Source organism: Dipodomys merriami, unplaced genomic scaffold (genome assembly GCF_024711535.1).
Source record: "Dipodomys merriami isolate MVZ:Mamm:240054 unplaced genomic scaffold, mDipMer1.0.p SCAF_63, whole genome shotgun sequence".
Lineage (NCBI taxonomy): Eukaryota > Metazoa > Chordata > Mammalia > Rodentia > Heteromyidae > Dipodomys > Dipodomys merriami.
Genome location: NW_027206213.1, coordinates 6,012,463 through 6,039,271, shown reverse-complemented (window position 1 = coordinate 6,039,271; position 26,809 = coordinate 6,012,463). Strand labels below are relative to the sequence as shown.

At 35.8% G+C, this 26,809-nt stretch overlaps 1 protein-coding gene across 2 annotated transcripts in view; it reads right to left on the bottom strand.

The window, feature by feature from the left end:
- LOC138815257 (WD repeat-containing and planar cell polarity effector protein fritz homolog) overlaps nt 1-26,809 on the bottom strand; it is a 261,096-nt gene that overhangs the window by 19,235 nt on the left and 215,052 nt on the right. For both annotated transcript variants that reach the window (XM_070004544.1, XM_070004543.1), the window contains exon 15: nt 12,177-12,339. In XM_070004544.1, the coding sequence (XP_069860645.1) occupies nt 12,177-12,339 (163 nt within the window). The remainder of the gene's footprint in view (nt 1-12,176; nt 12,340-26,809) is intronic.

Here is a 26,809-nt window from a genome sequence, read left to right as displayed (position 1 = left end):
AATGTCTCCTGAAATTTTCAACTATCTTATATTTGAATTTTTAAAATTAATTTTGCAGTGCTTAAGATTGCATATGCAGGCTAGGCAAGCAGGATATCATTGAGTTACATACATCCTTTGCTAGTGATTTTTTTTTACAGATATAATAAATTTTTATCATAATCAACCTCTTCTTTTGTGTTCCTGTGAAATCATCTATGTATATACATTTATTCATTCATGCTTTATTTATCACTTGGACACTTATGCTGATTCCATAGTTACACTATTGAGACTAGAGGTGTTATTAACATAGGTGTACAGATATTCTACTATATGCTGACTTGTAATCCTTCAGATATATCCCAAGGGTGGCAGACTGGAATCATAGGATAATTCTATTTTTTGTTTTAGAGGAACCTCCATACTGATTTACATTAGCTATACTAAATTACACTCCCGCCAACAGTGCGTAAGAGTTCCCTTCCCTGTGTCCTCAACAGCACTTAAAAACAAAAATAGCCATTCTGACTGGGATGAGATGGAATTCCATCCATGTTGCTTTGAGTTTCCATTATGATTAAAGATGCATTTATTCTTGAGAACTGTATGTTAGTATCCTATCTTCTACAAATAGATAAGCTTGACTATTTTTCTTGCCTTAGTGCTCTGGCTAAGAATTCAAGCAGTATAGTGAATAAGAGTGGAGAGAGACACTTATGTCTCATTCCTAACTTTAAAGGAAATGCTTTTAGTTTTTTCCTATTTAATATGATATTAGCTATAGGTTTGCTGCAGATAGCTTTTGTTATGTTGAGGTATATTCCTTGTATTACTAAGTTTCTTCAAAACTTTTATCATGATAGATGTTTGTTGTCAAAGGCTTTACTGTGTATATTGAGATGATCATGTGACTCTTGTCCTTCATTCTATTTTCTGTATTATGTTTACTGATTTGCATATGCTGAGTAACTCTTGAATCCTTGGATTGACATCCGTTTGATCCTCTAATGTACTGTTGAATTTTGTTTGCAAGAATTTTATCGAGAATTTTGCATGTATGTGCATCAAGGCAAATGGCCTATATTTTCTTTTATGGTTAGGCTTGCAGGAGGTGTGGGCTTATACCAAAGCTAAAATTTCCAGTTTGTTGAGGGTTAGCGGGCTTGTCTTTGTTTCTTCAACTCCCTCAGCTCTTGGGAGGCAGGATTAGAGCTATGGACTCTTTTCTCTGCTTTTCTCTCCCATCTTTGTTTCTCTGTGCAGTTTAGCTATCCTGTCATGTTTTCTAATACTCCATATTCTGTTTCTTCAGAGTATAGTTTCCATGTTGTCACCCTGCTTCTTCTCATTCAGAGTTAGAGGGACAAAGGTTTTATTCCTAACTTCATTTTCTCTGTAAATTGTTCATAGTATTGAAGAGGACTAAAATTCAGCTTTAACATACAAATATTCTATATATGCAGTTTTTTAAAATACACTGTTATTGTTATTAAGGTGCTGTACAGAGGGATTACATTTCAAAAGTCAGATAATGAGTGTTTCTTTTATGGATACCGTCTTCCAAATTATATATGAAGTTTTTAAGAGAAATAATTATGGAAAAATGATTCTCTGAGCTGGGTATTAAAAATTAATGAGCTTCAATAGGAAGTGTTCATTTTTATGACATTTCTACATATATTACAAAAATCAAGCTTAGAGTTACCATGTTCTCACCCTGCCCCCCACCTGCCCCCACTCCCCTAGCTTTTTTGCCAGTCCTGGGCCTTGAATTCAGGGCCTGACACAGTCCCTGACCTTTTTTTGCTCAAGGCTAGCACTCTACAACTTGAGCCAGAGCTCCACTTCTGGCATTGATTGGAGAAAGACACAGATTTTCCTACCTGGGCTGCCACTGGACTGCAATTCTCAGAGCTCAGCCTCCTGAGTAGCTAGGATTATGAGTGTGAATCACCATTTTTTTTTCACTTTTGATAAATGCTGTTAAAATGACTTGAAAAATTATTTTTAAAAAGTTTATATTGAATTACAAAATTTGACCACTAGAAAAATTTGACCACAATGGATTGAAACACTTCAAATATGCTTTAGACATCCATAGGGTCCTTCCTGCTACCTATTTCCTTGAATAAAGTGTCAATGAAGAGCTGACAGGTTATTACTCTGAGAACTGATAAATCTAGGGAAATTAGCAAGCATTTACCTTCTAACCAAATTTGATAGTCAATAAGCATTTTTTTTTCTGTATACTGTAAGGTTTGCTGGAAAGGAAACCACTGCATGGTTCAGGCAGAAAAGAGTTTATTATGGGGAGGGTAAACTGCAGACCAGAGGAGTTGGAGGCCACTGAAAAAGAGGAGGGGACGTGAGCCTGACTATATCGGGAAAGATGGGAGGCGGGCACAGCAGATACGGAAGTAATCTCGGAGCCTGGGGAACCCCTCACTGTTCAAGGGAGACGTGACCAGTGCTATTCCTCAGCAGATGAGGAAGTGACCTCAGAACCTGGGGTCCTTCGCTGACTCACAGTCGGTGATTGCAGGCAGGTGAAGAGCAAGGGGGAGGGGCTTTTTGACACTCCAGGCTTTTGGCAGTTATAAGCGGGCGGGCGAGGATCCTCTTTGGCTACTTGCTGCTTGCAAGGGGCATGGACATTAGGGGTAGAGGCAGGGTTGTTGTCCAGTCCCGGAGAAGGCACAAGCAGCAGTACATCTCCACCTTTTACCCCTAGCCAGAGAGAATCAACTTCCCTCTATAATTATCAAAAGAAGGGGACGTTATGTCTGCTGGAAAGAGCTCAGCTTGTCTCCGTGCCAGTGTACACTAGCCCTCCGCCCCCATTTTGTTTTCCACGCAGGAAGTCTACACGCAGCACCTGCGTTACCCAAGTGGTGGGCACGCCTGGAGGCAGTCACCGCCCCTTTCTCTGAGGTTATCCCGGGGCGCCCCTGTCACACCTCCTCCTGCCCTGCTTGCCACCCACCCAGCCAGGGCTGCTCCCTGAGGGCGGGCCTGCAGTTTGTTTTCCTTTCTGCCTGAATCACGTGGCAGTTTACGCTCAGCAAGCCTTACAGATGCAGTAATTCTAGCTCATAAATATGAAAGGAATGATGGAATTAGAAAAGTGCTATCTTACAATGCTATTAATAATTTAGGTAAAATCCATCAATAAAATCCAAAACAGGAGGCTTCAAAAAGGATGATGGGAAACCTTATAGTGATCATCGTTAGCCTCACTAAAACATATGCACCTAATATTGTGATGTAATAGGAAACCCACAGCACATCGTTGGTATTGTTTGACACAAAGCAACAAGTTCCCCGTATTAGTTTATAGAAACATATATAGCAAAAGAAAAACAATTCATAAGTAGGAGAAGTGTGGATACTATGTTGCAGATATGCAATTTACCTCTAGTAAGAGGAATAAAAACAACTTCGTCTACCTTGAACCATAGTAAATGGATAATGTCTGTAAAAGGAAAAACTATTATATGATGCTTACAGCATGTTTTTAGCCTAGTGAGGAGATTTTTCTGGGGACCTGAAGTATATATAGAAGATATTTCAGTCTGTTTTTCAGTTCTATTTTTAGTTGTGCATGAAATAGCAAAGACCAAACTACCTGTTTCTTATACAGTTACAATTTTTGTGTATGTATATTACTGACACTGTTTTTTAGTTTGTTTTCTGCTTTTCACCATTCCTTCCCTGAAGCCTTAGTTTCTTAATCTTTTTCTCCTTGTCCTCCCAGTACTGGGCTTGAACTTAGGGCGTCACACCTGTAGGACACACTTCCTGGACCTACTGCCACCCTTCTAGCTCTGCTTTTTGCTGGTTATTTGGAAATGGAGTCTAGGCCTCAAACTGCAATCTTCAAGATCTCAGCCTCCTGAGTAGCTAGGATTATAGGTGTGAGCCACCAGTGCCCAGCTTTCTTCACTCTTAATGCAGAAAATTATGAGAACCTAGATTCAAAGAATATTGCAGAGAGAAGAAAACAGTGATGATCAGAAGAGGCAAATAGGTACTTTTATCTCATCTACAATGAAAATATATTTTATTTTTGAAACAGAACATTTCCTTATTTGACCAATGAAATTTTCATTTGTTTCCAAATATTTGTATTGGTATGTTGGGTATTTAAATAACTGACAATATGTGTATTAATGATGAACTAGCCCTTCATTTGGCAGAGATGACAGAATGCTCTGAGCCTTGTGGAGGACATGTCATATAGAGTTCACTGATAAAGGTTTAAGTGTTTTAAAGTATATAAATAAAACTTTACATATGCAATTACATTTCCTTGTTTTTCATTTGAATTAAAAATAGAAAATGATACAATCTAATTCAAAACACTATTCTTTAAAAATGAATAAACTTTGGGCTCTGACTTTCTACATTCTTGTTTGTCTAGTTTTAGTACCAAAACAACTGCAGTTCCATGAAAGAGCTGGGGATCTGTGAAGAAACTCATTTCCTTACAGTGCTCCTTGTCATATTAAAACGATGAAGTATCTTCCCTTCAGTAAACTCCAGTGGATTAGAAATTAAGAAATAGACTAAATGAGGCTGGAAAAAAAGTGGAAATAATCTTTTTTGCTCTTCATTTCCAATTTCTAACATTTTCTCGATTAGCATTCTTAAACCGCCTTAGGTGTGATGAAAGCCTATATCTTTTGGTTGATAAATTTCCAATACAGACTTTTATTTTTATATTTGAAAAGAGCTTTACATTGTCTAGCTTCTTTGGAAACATGCTTAAAATTGGCCAGATTTAGTCATATACCAAGATTTGAAAAATATATGTCTCTAGGGAGTTTCCCCTTTTTATATGCAAACCTATGTGCTTAAGATGAATGCAACCAGGTATGTCTAAGCTACTACAAGAGCTCAATACACTGGAAATGCCCTGTATGTTACACTTATTTTGGTTTAAGATGCAGAAATGGACTTCGTACACATATGCCATATGTTCTCATTTCATGCCAAGTTAACAAGAATTAAAAGACTGAGATGAATAAACAAGGTCAACTTAGGCTGAGCCAAATTAGACAACAGAGTAATTGTCAGATTTTCTGTTGGCAGGACCAGTTTGTTTTCAGCCAATCTTCATGAATTATAGGCTGTAATTTTTTTTTCTGGTTAGTCTATTGCCAGGCATTCTGTTGACAATTTCTTTGTTTTGTAAACACTGAAATTTTTCATCAGCTATATTAAATTCTGAATTAATGAGTATCTTTTGCCTGTCCCAACTTAAAGAAAAATTGCTAAGACATGAATCCATAGAATCAACTCAAAATTTAACAACTTGTTACAGAATAGTATTTAATTTGGAGTCTGTTAGGTATAAATTCAGATTTATAATAAATAGCAAGAAACTAATCAGGCTGGGAACTGGTGGCTCACACCTGTATTCCTAGCTACTCAGGAGGCTGAGCTCTGAGGATCGCGGTTCAAAGCCAGACTGGGCAGGAAAGTCCGTGAAACTCTTATCTCCAATAAACCACCAGAAAACTAGAAGTGGTGTTGGGGCTCAAGTGGTAGAGTGCTTGCCTTGAGCTGAAGAGCTGAGGGGACAGTGCCCAGGCCCAGAGTTCAAGCTCCATGACCAAACAACAACAACAAACAAACAAACAAAAAAACCAACAACAGAAAACTAATCGGTATTGCAGTGAATTTATGACAGTAAATATCAGGGTAGATAAGTTTGCTGAAAATATAGCAAGGAACTTTAGACTTCGACAGATAATCTAACACAAATGAGAAAGTTGAGACAACTACAGAAATGCATTATTTGAAATATAACTAGTATAGGACAGGACCATTTCTAATGGTAGTTAATATTACTTCAGATTTGGTACAATTATTTTACTTATATACTGCCCTTCTCACACTGTGAATTTTTCTTCTAAACTATGCTTGAGTTGTGTACCACTTTTTAGTTGTCACATCAAAAACATGAAGGACCATTTCAATACTGATAATGTCATATAAAGAATAGCATCTCAGGCAGCCAGATCCAAAGAATGAAAACCATTTAAATAATAGTACTACTGACAAAAATACAAAATTTTCCTATGAATATATATAACCTTGTCAATTTATATAATAGCAACTAAAAAAACTGTTCTGAACTGCAAATAAGTGCTTTAATTTGGGAGATGCCATTCTTTTGTACATCTAATACTTACTTTAACTATTTTCAGTCTTTTAGACAAAACTTGCATTCTTTGGTTCATGTTTCCTTTATTTTTAAAACCAACAACCATGAGTTGAGTTCTTCTCACATTGACTCATTGTGGACACTGACTCTTCTTTCTTCCACATTTAAGGATTACACTACTCATATCTAGATAATCAAGTTGATATCCCTGTTTCAGAGTCATATGATTAGCAACCTTAATTCTATCTGCTACCTTAACTTTTCTTTGCAATATAATTTTAATATATTCATAGAGATAAATATATAGGAGGCCTTTCTGCCTAGCACATACTCTAATATTCTACAGTAACTTCTTGCTGAAATTAAAATGAAGACCAATTGAATGGTCTACTAAGGTCCTAAGTAACTTACTTGCTCTTCCACCACACTTACTGCACAGTGTAGCTACACTGGATGCTACTTGAACCTCTCAAACTTATCTCCACCTTTAACATGTATAGTTTCTTTCCTTGGAGTTCTTGTCACCTCACATCATTAAATAGCCATTTGGGTTTTAACTCAAATATAACCTTCCCAGTGCAGGTTTCTTTGTTCAGATATTATTTTTTTCTTCTAAAATTTACCATTATTATACACTTTTTTTTGTCAGTTGTGGGACTTGAACTCTGGGCCTGGGCACTTTCCCTCATCTCTTCAGCTCAAGGCTAGTGCTCTACCACTTAAGCCACAGCACCACTTCTGGTTTTCTGAGTGGTTAATTGGAGATAAGAGTCTCCTGGACTTTCCTGCCCAGGCTGGCTGTGAACTGTGATCCTCAGATCTCAGCCTCCTGAGTAGTTAGGATGATAGGCGTGAGCCACCAGCACCCAGCTTGCGCATATTTGAGTTTGTTTCTTATTCATATTCATAGCATTCCTTTCACAATGCTCTCAAACTTCCAAGAGAGCAAGTGGCATAAATATATTCCCTACCTAATATGTGACAGCCATTATCAGACACTGTGGTATGGCTTGGAGACATTATGATGGTGGTCACGTGCCTGCCTTAATGAACATTACAGCTCTATGAGGAAGTAGGTATTAATCTAGTAGTCACACAGTGAATAAAATGACAAATGAGACATAAGTTTTAAAGGTTTTATGATGTGCTTTTAAAAAAATCTCTAGTAGATCAAGATCTAGCTAGTGGTTTCTCTTTTTTGTGTTTCCCTTGGTATTTTTTTAAAATAAAAACTTTAATATTAACTTGTCTAAGTACATAAAAGTTTGTTGGTATTTTTGTTGGGATCACATTAAATTTTTAAAATAAAATAGGAAAAACTGATGTCTTAATAACAGGAAGTGATTCTATCCCAAGTCTTTCTATTTGTTAAGCCTAATTTATATTTTTTCAGGGTGTTTTTAAAGTTTTCTATATGTAGACTTTGCACATTTGTTACACTTAATCGTATGTCAATTTCTTCATTGACATTGTAAATGAGGCTTTCTCTAACAGTTGGCTCTGTAATACATTTGTTTGCATATATGAAGACATTTGGTTTACTTGTGTCAATTTAAAATTCTTTCAGGTTTAAAGTATTTGATTTAGTTTTAACAATGAATCCATGACTTTTGAAGCAGATTGTTTTACTGCTTTTATTTCCTTACCAATTCTTTTTTCTTTCTTTCTTCTTTTTTTTTTTTGTTGGTCGTGGACTTGAACTGTGGGCTTGGGTGCTGTCCCTGAGCTCTTCAGCTCAAGGCACATGCTCTACCTCTTGAGCCACAGCACCCTTCCAGTTTTCTGAGTGGTTTATTGGAGATAAGAGTCTCACAGACTTTCCTGCCCGGGCTGGCTTTGAACCGAGATCCTCAGATCTCAGCCTCCTAAGTAGCTTGGATTACAGGTGTGAGCCACGAGTGCCCAGCTCTCACCAATTCTTGTATCTTTGCTCCAAGGAAGCAGCAAACCCTTATGTAAGGGCCTGACAGCAATTTATTTTAGTCTTTGTCTCTATTACTAAACCATACTCATTAAACCAATAGGTATGGCTATGTTTCAATAAAATTTTATGTTCAAAACAGGCAGCAAGCTGCTTAAATTTGGCATGTAGGTGAGTTTGCCAGCCCTTATTAGATGATTTGTGCAGTCAGTTACCACCTCTAGAATAATGATGAAAAGTAGCTGAAACAATGGCTGCCAACATGGAAATGCTCCATTTAGAAAAACATCAGCATTAGGATTAAGTTGTGTGTGTGTGTGTGTGTGTGTGTGTGTGTGTGTGTGTGTGTGTGTGTGTGTGTGTGTGTGTGTGTGTGTGTGTGTGTGTGTGTGTGTGTGTGTGTGTGTGTGTGTGTGTGTGTGTGTGTGTGTGTGTGTATATATATATATATATGTTTAGTAGTATTCTCCAGTTTCTTTTTTCTTGAGTGCATTCATCAGGGACAGAAGTTGAATTTAATCAAAGGTATTTTCCACATCCATAGAAATAATGCAAATTTTTATGGGCTGGGAAGGTGGCTCAGTGGTAGAGTGCTTGCCTTGCATGCATGAGGCCCTGGGTTCAATTCCTCAGAAAACATATGTAGAAAAAGCCGGAAGTGGCACTGTGGCTCAAGTGGTAGAGCACTTACTAGCCTTGAGCTGAGGAGCTCAGGGACAGCAAATTTTTTTATACTTCAGATGTATTTTCATTCATTACAGCTCATATGTATAGTCTTGACAGTCTTTAGCAAAAAATTCTTAAATGAGCTCTGTGTTTGTAATATATAATAAAACTTTTTTTTTTTTGAATCTGGTCATGGGGCCTGAATTCTGGGCCTGTTCGCTGTCCCTCAGCTCTTCAGTTCAAAGCTAGCACTCTACCACTTGAGCCACAGTACCACTTCTGGCTTTTTCTGCTTATGTGGTGCTGAGGAATCAAACCCAGGGCCTCATGCTTGCAAAGCAAGCACTCTACCAATGAGCCACCTTCGCAGCCCCTATAATAATACATTTTTAACAATATAAGGATGAAGAGTACAATTTACATGATAGAAATATACCTTAAGTTGTATGCAGATAGTAATAATGACTCTTGCTGACAAAGGAAAAATTTACAAACTTATTTTCATGAGTATTTATGAATGATATTGGGATATTTCTGTACTGTGAGAAGTCCTTCCTTGTTTTTGAATGATTTGGAATATTTTCCAGAACATTAGAAATATCTGATCTTTGAAGGTTTGGTAGGATTTATAGAACTATCTGAATTAGATGCTTTGTTGCACAGATCATTTTGTATAAAATTTGCATGCTGCAGATTTCTAAGTCTAGTACTAGCCATTTGTGGTAATAAGTGTTTACCTAGGACATTATTTAACTTACAAAGCAACCAAAAAAGTAGTTTCATGATTTAAAATTCCTCCATGGTTAAGTGGTTTGTCGCCTGTTTGTGTAAAATGGAATTTTATTGGACACATCCATGCCCATTCATATCTGTCTATGCTACAGTAACAGCTGACTACTGTAAGTCTATCTTATTTGTGGATTTATTACATTCAGTTGTGGCCAAGTATAGTTCAAAAAACAACAGATTTTTTTTTTTAATCAAAAGAAAAAAGCCAGGTGCCAGTAGCTCACATTGCTAATCTAACTACTTTGAGGCTGAGAATAGGAGGGTGGTAGTTCAAGGCCAGCCAAGACACAAAAGTTCATGAGATCCCTTCTATTGTGTGTACCTGTAATCCCAAGCTCCTTGGGAAGTTGAGAACTGGAGAATTGTAGATCCTGGGCAGAAAATGATCACAAGACTCCATTTTCATGCTGGGAAGCTGGACCAGTGAAGTGATTTTAGCTATGATGGGAAGCAAGACCCTCTCCTGAAAATAACCAGTAGAAAGCAGGGCTGGAGGCATAGCTCAGCCTTAGTGCTGCCAAATTTTAAAAAATTATAAATTCCTATACAGGTATTATACAACTCAGTTGCTGTGAGAGTATGTCAATCAATCTAGTGTTATTACCAACTGTGTTCAATCACTGTATGATATGCTGAGCGTTTCCCTGCCCTTTATTTTGTGAGAATATCTCTGCAAAAGACTCAGACATGAAGGCTTATGGTAGAATTATTCATAATAGCCTTCAAATGGAAATGTATATAAAATTTTTCTAGAAACAGCAAACAGAGTGATTGTCTTAGGTTGGAGTAGAGAATAAAATTAGGCACATGGAAATATTTGTGTGGAAATGTCACAAAACTGAACTGAGGTGATTTTCATATAACTTTCTAAGCTTATCAAGTACCCTTATAGAGGAATTTTATAGTTCATACAAGATACACCTCACTAAAATTGTTTTTAAAGAAGTAAAATGCAAAAATGGCTAAGGATAATATTGGTTGCCTATGTTTCTAACTCCCAGTATTTCTATAAATAATACAGAACATAACTAAAGGGAGGAATGAGGGACTGGGGCATGGCTCAAATGGTACAGTACTTGACTAATAGGCATGAGGCCCCAAGTTCTATCTCTAGTATTACAAAAAGAAAAAAATGATTAAGAAGAAATGAGCTGCTTGGCAACTATGCACCTGAGCATGACTTGAAGAAAATGTCCCAAATTCAAAATAATTAAAAATAGGATGGAAAACCCCCCTCCAAATTGAAAAGTTGAGTCCATCTAGGAAAAAAAACACCAAAAATGCGAGGTCATATAGCTTCATCAGGAAATTGTGGAGGGCTTAATTAGCCCTTCTGACTCTCTTCTTTCTGTCTGTTAAATTTTTGACTAGCTGTCATTCAGCCACTTGCTCAATCAGGAGATCAGAATTGTTGCTCTCCTTGGTCATTTCCTATTAACTCTGTCACTAATTTCACTGGCAGTGAGTTTGATGCTTTTATTGACAATAATGGCAAGCAAGGTTTTTTCCACACTCAGCCCCACATTCAGTCAGCTGTTGGCTTTCACAACCAATCTTAACTGGTAGAAGAACTAGCTTAAGCTTGGGAGGAAGATAAGAACTGCCTTCAGCAGGATTTTCATAGACTCTAGTTTATTTCTAGAAATTGAGCAGTTTTTCTAACCAATAAATGCTTCTCTATTTGTTGCTTGCCTTTGCTTTCCAGGGCCCAGAAAGGAGAGGGTTTGTATAGTTTTATAATAGTTTCCTGGAGAGAGGATCTAAATAAACACTCATACTTGGAAATGCTGATCCTCTTTACTGTTAATTTATGTGATTTGAAGCATTTTTTCTCAAGAACATTATAAAAATATGTGTATAATAGATACACATGAATTTCAAATCCAGCCTTTCCACAATTAGTACATATGATTAGGATCATCTATAAAATATAATCTGTCAAGTTTGAACCACTGTTTTCATAAGTTTTGTTGTAACATAACTATTCTAACTCACTTGCCCATTCTTGTCTATGACTACTTTCATACTAGAACAGCAGGATTGAGTAGTCACTAAAATGTTCACGTGGCTCACAAACCCTAGCAGACTTATTATCTTGTACATTACACTATGTTTGAGCATTATTATATCTTAGTTAATGTTATAATGATCATAACAAATAATACTATTTCTGAAAATAGTGCTGCAATTATCACTCTACATAACAATCATGTATTAATTTCATATCCATTTTTTTCTTAACCCCATGTGGCAAGACGGATCTTTAAATTTTCTTTTATCAGATTTCAAAACGAATAGGAAACATATTTAAGTTATATATCCTAAAAATTAATATTCATTTAAGGTAGTCTAACAGTCCTAGAATTTAACAGGAAAATATAACTAGACTATAACAAATATTACAGTAATTTCTAGAAGAACATTCATTTTAACAGTACTCTTTTTATGTTCAGTTCTGCTTGCATTAAGCCTGCTCTGGCATTACCTAACTACTGCAAAGTCTTAGCCAGGAGAAAAATGCATATTTTTTCCTTGGCATTTTCAAATATTCTTGCTTAGCTATTAGTTTTTAGTTGAGCATGGTATTTAAAGTATTGAATACGAAGTACTTCCTTTTATGGAATAAATTTTCAATTCAACATAGCTTACCTGTTAGAAGAACCATTCAGTGTTTTTTGCTGAATAATATGTCTGTGGACAGATCCAAAGGAAGGAAGATCATCTGGAAGTGATTCTTCCCCTTGAGGAACTAAAGACAGTCCAACAAAAGCATCACTTAGCATATCCCCTCTGTCCAAAGGCCCCAAGAGTTCTGTAAAAAATGATTAAGACAGGGATCAAATACAATTTCAGCTAACTCCTACATATGTTATGATTACAGAAAAACTTCATACATCCCAATGGAATTCTTCCTTTATCTTGTCAACGTGCTATGTAGCACACAATTAAAATAATGAAACTCCCAGTCCCTCATGACTTCAGTCATTTTTATACTTACTTCAACAAAAGAGTTGATAACATCATGATTTCAGATTCAGATTTTTAAAAATTCATTTATACTTTTGCCTATTCATAATGCTTTTGTAAGCACTTTATTAACCAAATCTTTTTATACTGTCACACAATTTATTTCTGGAATATTGTAGAAGTCAATTTTACTCTTCTGTATTATACACACTTTGAAGAGGAAAAGCTGTTGCTCAATATTTTTCAACTACTGTTAATTAGTGTTCGGGATAAAACCAGGACGATGCACACTGTAGGCAAATCACAATCACTGCTTTCAACTAGCATTATCAAGAATATATAGAGGGGTGTATTTCCATATCATACAGATGTAAGCTGTAGAGACACCTTAGCCACTTTGACAGGTAAATGCTTTAAAAAGTTGTTTGAAATAGAGATTATAAAAATATGTATATATTGTCAGAAATACAAGGCTTCTTAAAAATCCAAGAAGGCTGTGGACCACAATATCTGTCAGTTTAATAACTGTAGCAAGAAAACCACAGAACTTAATTTTTGCCATCCCTAATTTCAAATGTACAGTTCACTACTGTTAAATACATTCATTGTCGTGCAGCATGTCTAGAACTCTTTCATCTTGCAAAACTGAAACTGCATCTATTAACAATTAATCATTCCTCCTTTTTTTCCAACTGTGAACATACAATTTATTATAGGAGATATGACATAACAAGCTAGAAGAAAACATTAATATTTGACACAACAGAATGTGTGAGGGTTGGATAGCAATGCTAAAGATACACAATTGCACATATTAAAAAACATTCCTCCACCTTGCTGCCCCTAATACACCGTTTTATTTTCTGTTTATATAAACATGATAAATTTAGATACTTTGTATAAAAAATGTCTTCGTTTTGTGACTGGCTTATTTCACTAAATATAATGTCTTCCCTCAGTTTTATCCACATCATACTATGTGATAGGATTTAGAATTTAAGGCAGACTAATATTACATTGTGTGTATATATATATATATATATATATATATATATATATATATATATATATATATATATATATACTACATTTTCTTTATCCATTCACTTATATATGGGCATTTCAGTTGCTTCTGCCACCTGGGTATTATGAACTATGAACATGATTGTACGATTATCTACTTAAGAGTCTGCTCTAAGTTCTTTTGAATATAACCTAGTAAGTGGAATTGATTATGTGAAATTCTATTTTCTATAGTTTCTCTTTTATTCTGCTATGATCTGATAAAATTCAGGAAGTTATTTAAATTTCCTTATAATTGCTAAGACTTGCATAATGTCTTGAAATATGGTCTATGTTGCAGACCTCTCCATGGGCTTCTGAGAAGAATGCTTATGCTGAAGCTGTTTGGAATATTCTGTAGATGTCTATTAAATCCATTTGCTGTATAGTGTTGTTTATTTCTGATGTTCCTTGTTGATTTTGGAGGTGTGTGTGGATCTAGATGACTAATCTATTGTTGAGACTAGGGGTACTAACATAACCAACTATGTTGGAGTCTACTTGTGCTCTTCTTTCTAGTAGTATTAATTCTCTGGCACTGGGTGCTTTGAAGTTGCATGTATATATATTTACAGATACATGCTGTATCAGTATGATGGATTACTCTCTTAAACATTATGAATTAACTCTCTTGATCCCTTCTGACAGTCTGTTTTGTCAGATATGAGTATATAAGCTTTTGGGCTCCATTTGCACGAAAAATCCTTTTCATCCTTTTTAACTTGTGTTTGTCTTTACTAGTGAGGCCCATTTCTTCCATTTCTTATAGGCAACAAACAGTTGGGTTTTGTTTTTTAATCCAATTCATTAGTCTGTGTTGTTTGAAAAGTTGAGAGCATTAACACCCAGAATTATTATTAAAAATTATGCAGTATTCCCTGGTATTTGGTTGTTTTGAAGTGTTCGATTCTTTCCTGCTCTTCATTTGTCTTTCCTGTATTTTTATAGATGTTTATCTTTCTTTTCTGGTCTTGTCTATATGATATTCTAAAACCCTCCTGTATATGGATGACTATTTCCTCTTGAAAAATTTTCTGGTATGTTTTTGAGTATGTTTTTTTTATGCCTTTAGAGTACACCTTTTTTTTTTTCTATGCCTTGACTTGCAGATTTAGACTTCATTTTTCCTTGTCAGTTGTGGAGCTTGAACTCAGAGCCTGGATGCCGTCCCTGAGCCTTTTTGTGCTCAAGGCAAGTGCTCTACCACTTGAGCCACAGTGCCATTATTGGTTTTTGAGTGGTTAATTGGAGATAAGTGTCCCATGGGGACTTTCCTGCCCTGGCTGGCTTCAAACCATGATCTTCATAGCTCAATCTCTTGAGTAGCTAGAATTACAGGCATGAGCACCCAGCACCAGGCTTAGGTTTAGACTTTTAATGGTGTCTGAAGGGTCTTCTGTGTTCCAGTAGTATTTTTAAAAATTATTTTTTTATATGAATGTACTAATATATCCACTTGTCTCAAATACAGATTTTTTTTATCTAGTCTGCTGGGGACACATTCAACTGAATTTGTTGTTTTTGCACAAGGCCTATTGCTTTGCTTCATTGGTTGATGCTCTGCTCACTTGATTCATACCTCCGGTCTAGCATTTTGCTGGTTAGTTTGGGGATAGGACTTTTCTAGCTGTGTTGGTTTTAAATCTCATTCTTCAGATCTCAGCCTCCTGACTAAGTAGGATTTAGGTGTTAGGCACTGGTGCCTGGCTCAGCTTTCTGAAGAATCTCAATTTGTTTTCTTCTTCAGAATTTCTATGTTTTTAAAATTACTGTATTATGTCTTACATTATCTTTCTTTCATTTGTAGATTTTTGTGTTTATCCAAGCGCATTTAAAATTTGTTGATTTTTTTGAATTCTTTGTGATTTCATCTACTTCAATATTGTTAGTATTTGGTATTTTTAGGTATCCTTAGTGTTGTTTTCACAGAAGAGTCTAATCTTGTTTTCTTGTATTTCTTGTATTTCTGCAATTCAGATTTGTGTAACTGAGGCCAAATTGTTGGTTGTTAGTCTTTCAGTTGATATATTCTTAGTTTCAGACAGGACTCTATAGTAGAAGGTTGACATACTATTTCTCACCACTGGACTTGGGGTATGGCACAATAGTTAAGTATTCATTGATATAGTCAGGGTAGCATACTTGATCCAAAGCACTGCTCACATCAAGGAAAACTAACAGAGTCTGTTGTAGAAGGGCTGGCTGTCTGTTTCTGGCATGTTTTCCCTATAGTAGCTTGTCTTCATTGTGCACTTGGAGACACAGCTGGCTAAGACACAGGGCTCTCTGTCTCACTTGGCAGCAAACGCATTACAGTTCCTGGAAGTGGTTCTTAGTGCTTTCAGGCTATGTCCTGCAAGTCATCTCCCTATGGGAGTCAGGAGGCTGTAGAAACCATCTGATGTGAAAGGTTTGGGCTTGGAGCTCTCAATCCCACCTGGCAGCTAACACGTGCAATTCAGTTCCCAGAGGCAGGTTTTAGTGTTTTTAGACTATGCCCAGTAGTCTACTGTCCTGTGGAAGGGAGATGGAAATTGAATGATCTGGAGAACATAAACTGAGGGCTCTCTGTCCCTTAGAACAACAACAACACACCACAGGAAGCAGTTCCCAGAGATGGGTTCAGTGCTTTCAGAACCTGCCCAGTAGTTAGCTTCCTTTGAGAGTGAGTAGATTATGGAAATCACATGACTCAGAGGGTCTTGGCTCAGAGATTTTGGACCCATCTGGCAGCCAACCCATGTGGCCAAGAATCAGGCTCTAGAGACCATACACTACATCACCCTTGGCCTTTTAACACTTAGATGATGGGACTTGCTCCTCACCAGGGAGGCAGGTCCTCCAACTACTAGGTCATTCATTGCCTGAGCTTTCCAGTGCTTGAACCTCTGTGGGTCCATACCACATGCTCTCCCTTCCCATGACTATCTTCTATCCAGACACTGTGGCAGGGTATACCAAAACTACCCAAGCCATGACTGTGCCTTGCTACCAACCCCCTAATACAGCTCATTCCCAAACACTGAGCCCTCTCTCAAGATAATGCTTTGTTTTAGCAACCAGAAATAAGTGGAACAGCAGAATGTCATTTTTTTCACTGAAGCTAGCCTTCTACACAGGAACAGACAATACTGTCTGACCAAATCCCTGTACTGGATCTAAGGCTTGTAGAGGTATGGATAATCCTCCTGCTAGAATTGTCAGTGTGTGCCAGGACCTTCTGGCTTACCTTGTAAGTGTATTTTTGGCTTCCCTTCCCTGTTGGATAGGGTAGACAGAGCTTCAGATGGCTTCTAGTTTTCTCTGTCAATTTCCTTTTTTCTGTGCTTTTCAAGTATTTAACTACCTCTTCACAATTCCTAATACTCTCTCTCTCTCTCCTCTCTCTCTCTCTCTCTAACTGACTCTTCTCAATCAGGCCACCAAATGTAGGATGCTCTAATCTACCAGCTTGCTCCGCCCTATTGATACATATGGCCTTCAACTTTTCTCTTTGCATTATTTTTAGTGTATCTCATCAATATAAGTATGTGCTTGGGTCTACTTTCATTTGAAACAAAACATTTTCTAATTTCTTTTGTGCTTTTTTTTTTTTTACCTATTAGTTATTTGCTGCTTAATTTTCATGTATTTGTGGATTTCCTGTTTTCCTTTTGTTACTGCTTTCTAGTTTATTCCACTGTGATCAGAAAAGATACACATTTTCAATCCTTTTGAATTTGTTAGAAGATTTTAGGGCTGTGGATGTACTCAGTGATAGATCACTTGCCTAGTATACCTGAGGCTTAGTTTGTACTCTCAATACCACATGGAAAAAAACCAACCTATTTATTGACTTCCTATGGTCATTCCTAGAGAATGTTCTGGGTACACATATAAGGATGTATATTTTATAGCTTTGGGTGAGTATTTTGTATTTGTCTGTCATTCTGATCTGTGGTATATGTATATATATCTTCTGTATGGTAGTTTATTCATTAGTGAAATTTTATAGAAACTATGAATTACCTACTTCTTTGCTTTGTTTTCTTTTCCTAAACTGACAGTCCCATGTACCAAAATCAGTTAACAGATGTCTGACCTACAGTATTTAAGAATGTACTTCAATTACTTACCAACACTTAAATATTGGTAAATTTCACATATGATCTAGAACCTTAGCTTACTTTTTTTCAAAAACTTACTTGGCAGCATTTCTCCTCTATTTCCAAAGAACAGTTGTCTGCTGAACTAGAGTGGGTACTGCCCTCTTTATCCTATCCCCCATCAGATCCTATTATTTCCATAATACTAAAGCTAAGTATTTTGTCTGTTTAGCATCAGGCTTATACTTCTAAGGCCTCCATGTTGACTGTAGGACAGGGCCAAATACAGTTCTCTCCTGGGCCATCTGGTTTTATGTGGCTCGTATCCTAAGTGCAGTTTTTGTATTTCCAGATGGTTGAAAAGAAGCAAGATACTCTTAGAAGTGAAAATTATAAGAAATCAAAATTTCAGTGTCCAAATACAGGTTTTATGGAACATAGCCACACTTGTTTGTAAGACAAAATTAGCCTTCTATAATACATAAATAGTTTAAGAGTAGCTGAAGCAGAGAGAATATGACATGTAAAGCCTAACATTTATAACCCTTTGGGAAAAAATTTACTGTACATTATCTAGAAAAAGGAATGTTTTCCTCACTTAAAAAAACCTTTTTCTCCTTCATGTTTGTTCCATATTTTCTCTTCTACCATGACCCTTCAACCCAGGTAGAAATTTCATGAAATTTAATTTCATAGAAAGAAGGAAAACTGAAAAACTGAGGAGACTGGGTTCTGATCTCTCTTTAACTGTGATCTTGAACAAGTCATTTCATCTCTTTAAGCATCAATTTCTTCATTTATTTAACATAAGTGCTAAATTGGGTTACCTCTAAAACATTTATCACTTTGAATTCATGAAACAGAAAAAAAGAGATAAGCTGGGTGAATAAAAATGTAAAGGAGAAAGACTAAAGGAGGACCTGGAGACTCCCAGTTGCTAAGTAGGTAAGACAGACTAATAATTATTACCTTTATTGAGTTAGTCCATTTACATATATTTTCTTTCATTCTCATAATGACCCCATAAACCTGTGCACTAAGTATCATTACCCCATTTGCAGATACAGAAACAAAGGGTCAAAGAAGTTAATTGGCTTGTTCTAAACCAATATCTATTAAGTGGTAAGAATCAAGGTTCATACCTGAAATATCTGGCATAAAGCCAGTGTTGTTCCATATCAACAAATTGCTAGACTCAAGAAGAGAAGTAAGCTAAAATAACTTACTGGCATTATACATTGTCTTTTGAAATGAACACCATTATTTCTCTAGTGATCTTATACATCATTTGTTAAATCATTCTCTTCCTTTTGTTGGCTTTGTGCCTTCAAAGGAGATATCCTTTCTAGACTAAAATCTCCAAAGGATTTTCAGGGTAAAACACATTTCAAGATGTGCAATCACATGGAAGAACGAAATTCTTTTATAATATTGTTTGTTAAACTGACAGCTCTACTTAACAGGAGCTATTAAAATATTTACAAAGTAGCAGCTGCTCTTGTTAAAAAATACAGCTTTTGGAGGCATAAAATAAACAAGCTGATAAGTACAAGATAAGCCATTTGACGGGTTCTTTGTGTACACTGCACAATATTTAGAAAATTCTGATATTTACAGAGCAATTATATTGTAAGATCTTTTAAGTTACAAGGACATAGATTCAGCAAGAACTGAACTGTTTATAAGAATTTTCCATACTGATCTTTTAAACAAGTTAGGAAGTCCCCAAACATTATCTTTTGTGAAGTACTAGGCGTTTGGTATGTGTTGTTTTGTTTTTCAAAATAAGTTTTGGTCTTAGAAGACAGTTATACTTGAACGAATCTCTATAGAGCTAGTTGAGTTCTGCCAAGGCTCTTCAGAAAGTAATTACAAATTGCAGGAAATAGACCAAAACAACAAACCAATGCCAGCCAAAACAAAATAACAACAACAACAAAAAAACCCCAGAAATCCATTTAAAAGCAATTTCACATTTGTACTTTATGTCTTAATCTACTAGTCTAACAGGTATTTTTTATATAAGCTGAATGGTTCTGTATTTTCCAAAAAAATTTACAAAAGTGTTAATCACAAAAAGTTACCTGTGTGGGAGTTCTTATTAATTTTCTCAAAAGAGAGCATCAATATATAACTTTTACAATCCAACATTATATATAAACAGAGGGAGACCTACATATAAAAGTGGCTTTTGGAAAAATCCAGACACATAAAAGATACCCTGGTTATAAGCAGGCTGATTTTATTTAATGGGTTTTACTTACTGGCAAGAAAAAGTAAAATCTAACAATTATTTATAAACTTGTAATATTCTAATAAGCTTGAGTAGACCACATCATTTTATTAATAAAGTTTCATAAAAGGCATGGAGTTATTCTAAACATTTAATTGTGTGTGTGTAGTATGGCTGTTTTCAAGTTCATCCAGTTTGTTTGTTTTCTTTTGTGCCAAGCACAAAAGACACTGAGTTTTTTTTTTTTGTTTGTTTTGTTTTTTTGCTTAAGTCTAGCACTTTACTACTTGAGCCACAGCTCCACTTCTGTTTTTTTGGTGGTTAACTGGAGATAGAAGTTTCATGGAGTTTGCTTCCCAGGTTGGCTTTTAACGATGAACCTCAGATCTCAGCCTCCTAAGTAGCTAGGAGTTACAGGTATGAGTTATAGACACCCAAATTTATGAGAGAAAAAAATTGGAGATAGGGTTCCTCGTATGCATTTCCCAGACTGGCTTTAAACTCAAAGAGGCTACATCAACTTCTTAAACTGCTGCTGTGTTAGTAGGTATGCTCAAGTGTCCCCAGCCCAAGTCATGTTTTCAATATTTCTCAAATATAGTATTTTCATTCTGGGTGTTTTTTCCTTTTTTCTTTTGATAGTTTGTTACAGCCCAACTTTGAAGTTGCTTCTAGATTAGGCTGACTTTGAACTTGCAATCTTCCTGCCTCAATTTTTTGAGTACTGGGATTATAGATACATACTACCAAAACTAGCTATTGCTTTCTATATCTACTTTCTAGAAATTAAGTGATAGAAATTATGGCATAAGTTTCTGATTTTACTTTTAATAAATCCTCTGTGTATGTGTAGTATTGTTTTATTTTATAGCTTTTAAGACACATTAAATACTATATACTATACATTTTATTCTAAGCTTTGTGTGGGTGCCCTGGGCCTTGTATCTGCTAAGTAAATACTCTGCTGCCATATTCACAGCCCTAAAACCTTTTCAAATTATTTTTATTTCAAGAAGTTCTAAAGTTTAGATTAAAAATAGGGTATTGTGAAGTTTCCAAATAACAAGCTCTTAAATTTATTTCATATGTTACTGCTTTTAGATCACAGTATGCTTTTTCTCTATTATTTCTACTCTTTGAAAGTTAATGGTGTTTAGAACATAGTGCATCTTGATCAATGTCACCCTTTTAACATTCTCACCCACCCCTCCCAACCCACCTTTTCCCTCACTTATCTTTATTTTCGGTTATGTATTAATTTTGGGGGAGGGTATTTAACGAAGCAGTTTATATATACAATGCATCTTGATCTATATCACTACTTCAACATCTTCACCCCCTTCTACCTATTCCTTCCCTTATATTTCTCAATTCTGTGGTATATACAATGAATTCTTTGCCTGCATTCTTACCCTCTCCCCCTTCATTCTTTATCCCTCTTTCCTTATAGCCCAATATATAGCCAATTTTTTTCCTGAATGTTTCCATAACACTTTAAAAAAGGAATAGCCTTCAGTTTTAGAGTTTCTCACATATCTGCATCACTGATTATGTTGCCTAGGTATATTCTTCTTCCTATTTTTTGTTCACTTGGTGTTCCTCTTTTTTTTTTTTTTCTTCCAGACTGTGGATTGAACTAAGGACCCTATTCTTGCAAGCATAAGCCATGGCTCCAATCTCTTTTGGCACTGGTTATTTTTGAGGTAGGGTCTTACTTTATATCCAGACTGGCTTGGGCTACAATCCTACTACTTGTGCTTGCATAAATGGTGTGTACCACCCTACCCATGAGTGTGATGGTGTCTCATAAACTTGCACCTTTCTTGGCATCCTACTACTACCCTCTGATCTCTATTTTTCAAGTAGCTAAGATTACAGGCCTGAGCCACTGTGCACAGCTTGACCTTTCTCTTGGGAGAGGTATAACCGTTTCCTTTTAGAGTAAATTGCTCTTTATTTCTCCTGAAAGATCTCATACATAATATCTGCTTAATGAAGGCTGTTTGCTGTCTTAGAAAACTTCAAGTGATACATTTTCACTGTGAATTTCTGCTTTTAGCATTATGAAAAATGTCCTTTTCATTCTCTCTGAATTCTGTCTTCCCAGATATTAAGACTGTGACCTCTAATTTCTTTTCATTTGTCTGCATCTTTATCTCTTTTATTTTTAACCTTTCTGAAGCAATCTCTTCTCTTTCTTCTCCTTCCTCATCTCCTTCCTGGGTGTGTCTATTCTGTTTTCTTTAATAAAAAAGTTGTCATTATAAAGGTGGTATACATAGGAGTTACAGTTACACACGTCAGGTAATGAGTATGCTTCTTTTTGGATAATGTCACCCTTCCTCTGGCTCTCTCCCTGGGGCGTTTATTTTTATGTCTATTTATATGTGAAACACGGTGTTGGATTTTGCTTTGTTACCTGAACTTTTTTTTTAAATAAATGAGTTAGGCTCATTCATAGTTACTGATATATTTATATTCAACCTCAGATATTTCATATTATTTCATTATACAAGATTTTCCCCTTGGTATCCATAGATGATTGTTTCTAAGAACCCCCATGGACTCAAAGTTGTACAGACTCAAGTCTCTTATATAAGATGGCATCATTTTTGCATATAGCCTATGTATAACTTCCTGCATACTTTAAATTATCTCTAGAGCAGAGGTATAGCTCAATGGTAAGGTGCTTGCTAGCATATATGAGAACCTAGGTGGGCCCCAAACACCACAAAAAATCAACAAATTCAGCCGGGTGCTGGTGGCTCACGCCTGTAAGGAAAGTCCATGAGACTCTTATCTCTAATAAACCACTCAGAAAACCGGAAGTGGCATTGTGGCTCAAGTGGTAGAGCTCTAGCCTTGAGCTGAAGAGCTGAGGGATGATGGCACCCAGGCCCAGAGTTCAAGCTCCATGACCGACCCCCCCCCCCAAAAAAAAGCAACAAAGTCATACTTAGATTACTTATAATACCTAATACACTGTATATAAATAGTTCTTAATGCTAAATTGTTTAGGGACTAATGACAAGAAAAGATGTCTGTACATGTTCAGTATAGATGCAGTTTCCCCTTCATATATGTATTTTTTATTTAATTTTTATTTTTTTATTGTGAAAATACTGTACAGAGGGGTTACAATTACATGGGCAAGATAATGAGTACATTTCTTATCAAGCATTGTAGCCTCCTCCTTTGTTTACCCTTCCCATCCTCCCCCCACCCCCCCACCCAATCCTCCCCACGTTCCCCCCGCCCCGAAAGTTGTAAAGTTCATTTTCGACATAAAGACTTGTGCTTCTCATTGTTGCAATGGGTCCACCTGTATCCCTATTTAAATGACTTGTTTTTCCCCTTCCCCTCCACAAATTATACCAACATCAAATACAGTGAAAGCAGGGGTTATACTGTGGGGGAGGGACATACAAAGCAACAAAGAAATAATCTTATAAATGTGTTAGAAACAATCGCATGAAAGAAAAATAAAAACATTTGAATACATATCCTAGGGTTCATTTCCCTAACATCACCTTATCTGACCTTTTCTGCTTGACTCAGAAATATACTAGATATTGCAAATAAGGGAAACCATGGGACCTATGTTTCTTTGGGCCTGGCTTACTTCACTTAATATAATTTTTTCCAAGCCTTTCCATTTCCTAACAAATGGGGCAATGTCATTTTTTCTGATCCAAAAATGGCTGAATTTACTGATATGGAGCCCATGAATATTGAAAGCTGACTGTACAGCTGTGTATCAACACTTTATCGATAAATATTGTCTGCCTTATTTTATGTGAATATGTAAAATTTTGATATATGCAAATACCTATTTGTATTTTTGTATTTGCAAATACATATGTGCATTTTTTCCTTTTCTGTATGTTTCCAGTTAAAATTTTTCTTTGAGGACAAAATTTTCTGTTCTCTACTGTGAACAACCAGAACTAACTAACAATCTATTTCCCCCTTTAATCTTTTACCTTCCCAATGTAGGATTTGAAGAAATATACTTTTTTTACTTTAAGCCAACACCTGTAAGGTAATCACTGCACTTTTTCTACTTTTATTTTATTCTTATTCTTCCTACTTTTTTGTTAGCTTACTGTTTGTCTCCTGTTAAGTGGTTAGTGCAGCATTAAGTATATTCAAGTTGTTTTGAAACAGATGTCCAGAACAATTTTTCATCCTGTTAAAACTGTAAATCTACCCATTCAGCACTAATTCTTAGTTTTTCCTTAATTCCTTGACAACTACATTTTTAGTTTGTTTCTATGATTTTTGACTGCTTTAGGTAATTCAAGAATGAAATAATACTGTACTTGTCCTTTTGTGACTAGCTTCATCATTTATAGGTCGATATATTTTTATTGTATATTAATATAAATTAATTATATAAAATGAGTTTCATTATGACATTTTCACACATTTGTAATAATGTTCTTTGATGATATTCACCTCCCATTACCTTTGTTCATCCCCCACTGTTTTCTTTTTTATTCTCTAATAGTCCCTCTTCTATTTTACTTGTTTAAATTCCATATATGAGAGAAAGCATGCTGTCTTTCTGAGTCTGGCTTACTTCACTTAAGGTGATGATCTGCAGTTCTAGCCATTTTCTTACAAATGACTTTAGGTAGATATATTTATTATGTTTACCACTAATCCTTATATAGGTGACTCCAATTATTTTGCCTTTCTTAATCTCATTCTCTAATAGATTTCCTAGGAATTGGTTGTTTTTGAGTATTTTAAATATTAAATATATTCATATATTATATTCTAGCACATAATATTGCTGTCAAAAGTGCCCATATTCTCATTTTTTTCCTTTATAGGAATTTGAATGTTTCCAGATGTCACATGCCTATTCATTAGGATTATATAAAGTATTTTTTCTCTTTAAGGGACAAATCTGAAGATTTTTTTTTGTCAGTCATGGGGCTTGAACTCTGGGCCTAGGTGCTGTCCCTGAGCTCTTCAGCTCAAGGCAATCACTCTACACAGTGCCACTTCCGGTTTTCTGGTGGTTAATTGGAGATAAGAGTCTCATGGATTTCCTGCCTGGGCTGGCTTTGAACCTTGATCCTCAGATCTCAGCCTCCTAAGAAGCTAGGATTACAAGCATGAGCCCCTGGCACCCAGCAACAAATCTGAATATTTTTAAAGTATTAATTCTATAGTTTTGTTTTCAATAGCCCATGGACTGGGAGATCTTCACTAGCTATACAACAGACAAGGGCTTCATATCTAAAATATACGTAGAACTCAAAAAATTAAATCCTCCAAAAACAAATCCTCAAACAACCACCCCATCAACAAGTAGGCTAAAGAAAAACAGAGACTTCTCTGAAGAGGAAACAAGAAAGGCCAATAGACACATGAAGAAATGCTCAACTTCTCTGACCATAAAAGAAAGGCAAATCCAAACAACATTGAGATTCTACCTCACCCCAGGTAGAATGGCTATAATCAAGAAACCTAATCACAACAGATGCTAGAGGGAATATAGTCAAAAGGGAACCTTACTGCATTGTTGGTGGGAGTGTAAACTTTTTCAACCACTTTGGAAAGCACTATAGAGGTTTCTCAAAAGACTCTGCATAAAGCTCCCCTATAACCCAGCAATCCCATTTTGGGGCATTTACCCAAAGGATTATAAACAAGCCCATACTAAAGCTATCAGCACAACTATGTTTATTGCAGCCTTCTTTACCATAGCTAAGATATGGAACCAACCCAGATGCCCCTCAGTACATGAGTGGATCGAGAAAATGTGGTCTGTGAGTATATATATATATGTATATGTATACATACATATGTATGTATGTATATCTATATGTATACATATATGTGTATATACATATGTGTATACATATACATATATGTATATATGTATGCATACACACACACATATATAATGGTTTTTCTTCTTTATGAATTCTTATATATATATATCTTATCTGCTGTATCATTTTTCTTGATTTGTCCCGATTTACTTTTGGTTTTTAAATATCTAAATTTTCTAGTTGTCTTAAGTCATTTGTGGTATTTTTTGGTTAATCTTCATTTCTACAATATTTTTCCTAATTAGTTTCATTTTATATTCTCTAAAAAGAAACAAAAACTGTCTCTAACCTCATTTCTGAATTTCTGCAATTCTGATTTATTTTTGCATTTTTATCATATGTATGACTAAAGATTTTTAAAATATTAGGATCAATGTTAATCTCTTATGAGCATGGCTTTCTACAGTGCTTTCTTCTGACTCTGGATTTAAAAGTAACTAAGTCAGATTTGATTGCAGTCCTTTATTGTTGATGAAAACTAGTTTCCTATATACTTTCAAGAGGCAAGCATTGGCCAAGAGATTTCTTTTTGATCTTCAATAGTCTAGAGCTTCTGAATGTATTGTTGACTAAGTATCAAACATATAGTTTTCTATTTTCTGCCAACTGATTTCTACCTTTATGCTTCAACCACATTATTCCTGTTCTCAATTTCGGTTCTACTTCTGTTTCTCCTCCGTTTGGAGATTAACCTAGAAAGATTGTTTTGATCAGTTAATGTGAAGCATTCATAGGACCAACTCATGAACATGCCAGTAAAATTCATAGCTTCTCTTGTATCTATAATTTGGATCGTACAGAATTCCCTCCAGTTTGTGCTGATGTTCTGAAAATGGCCCTGAAAAAATGTTCAGTTATACCTGAATTCTCTACTTTCCCTACACTTTTCTCATAATGTTGCTGTAATTATTCTGTGTGGCCTCTTTGGTCTACACATACTGAATATCAAGATCAGGTGAGCTTTTGACTCCCTGTTCCATAGGTTTCTGCCCCCCTGAGTAACCTTAGGACACATGCATTACTGTCACACTGTACTACCCCAGCTCAACCCTCTGCCTGCCACTCTCTTTGGAGAGGTTTGTCTGT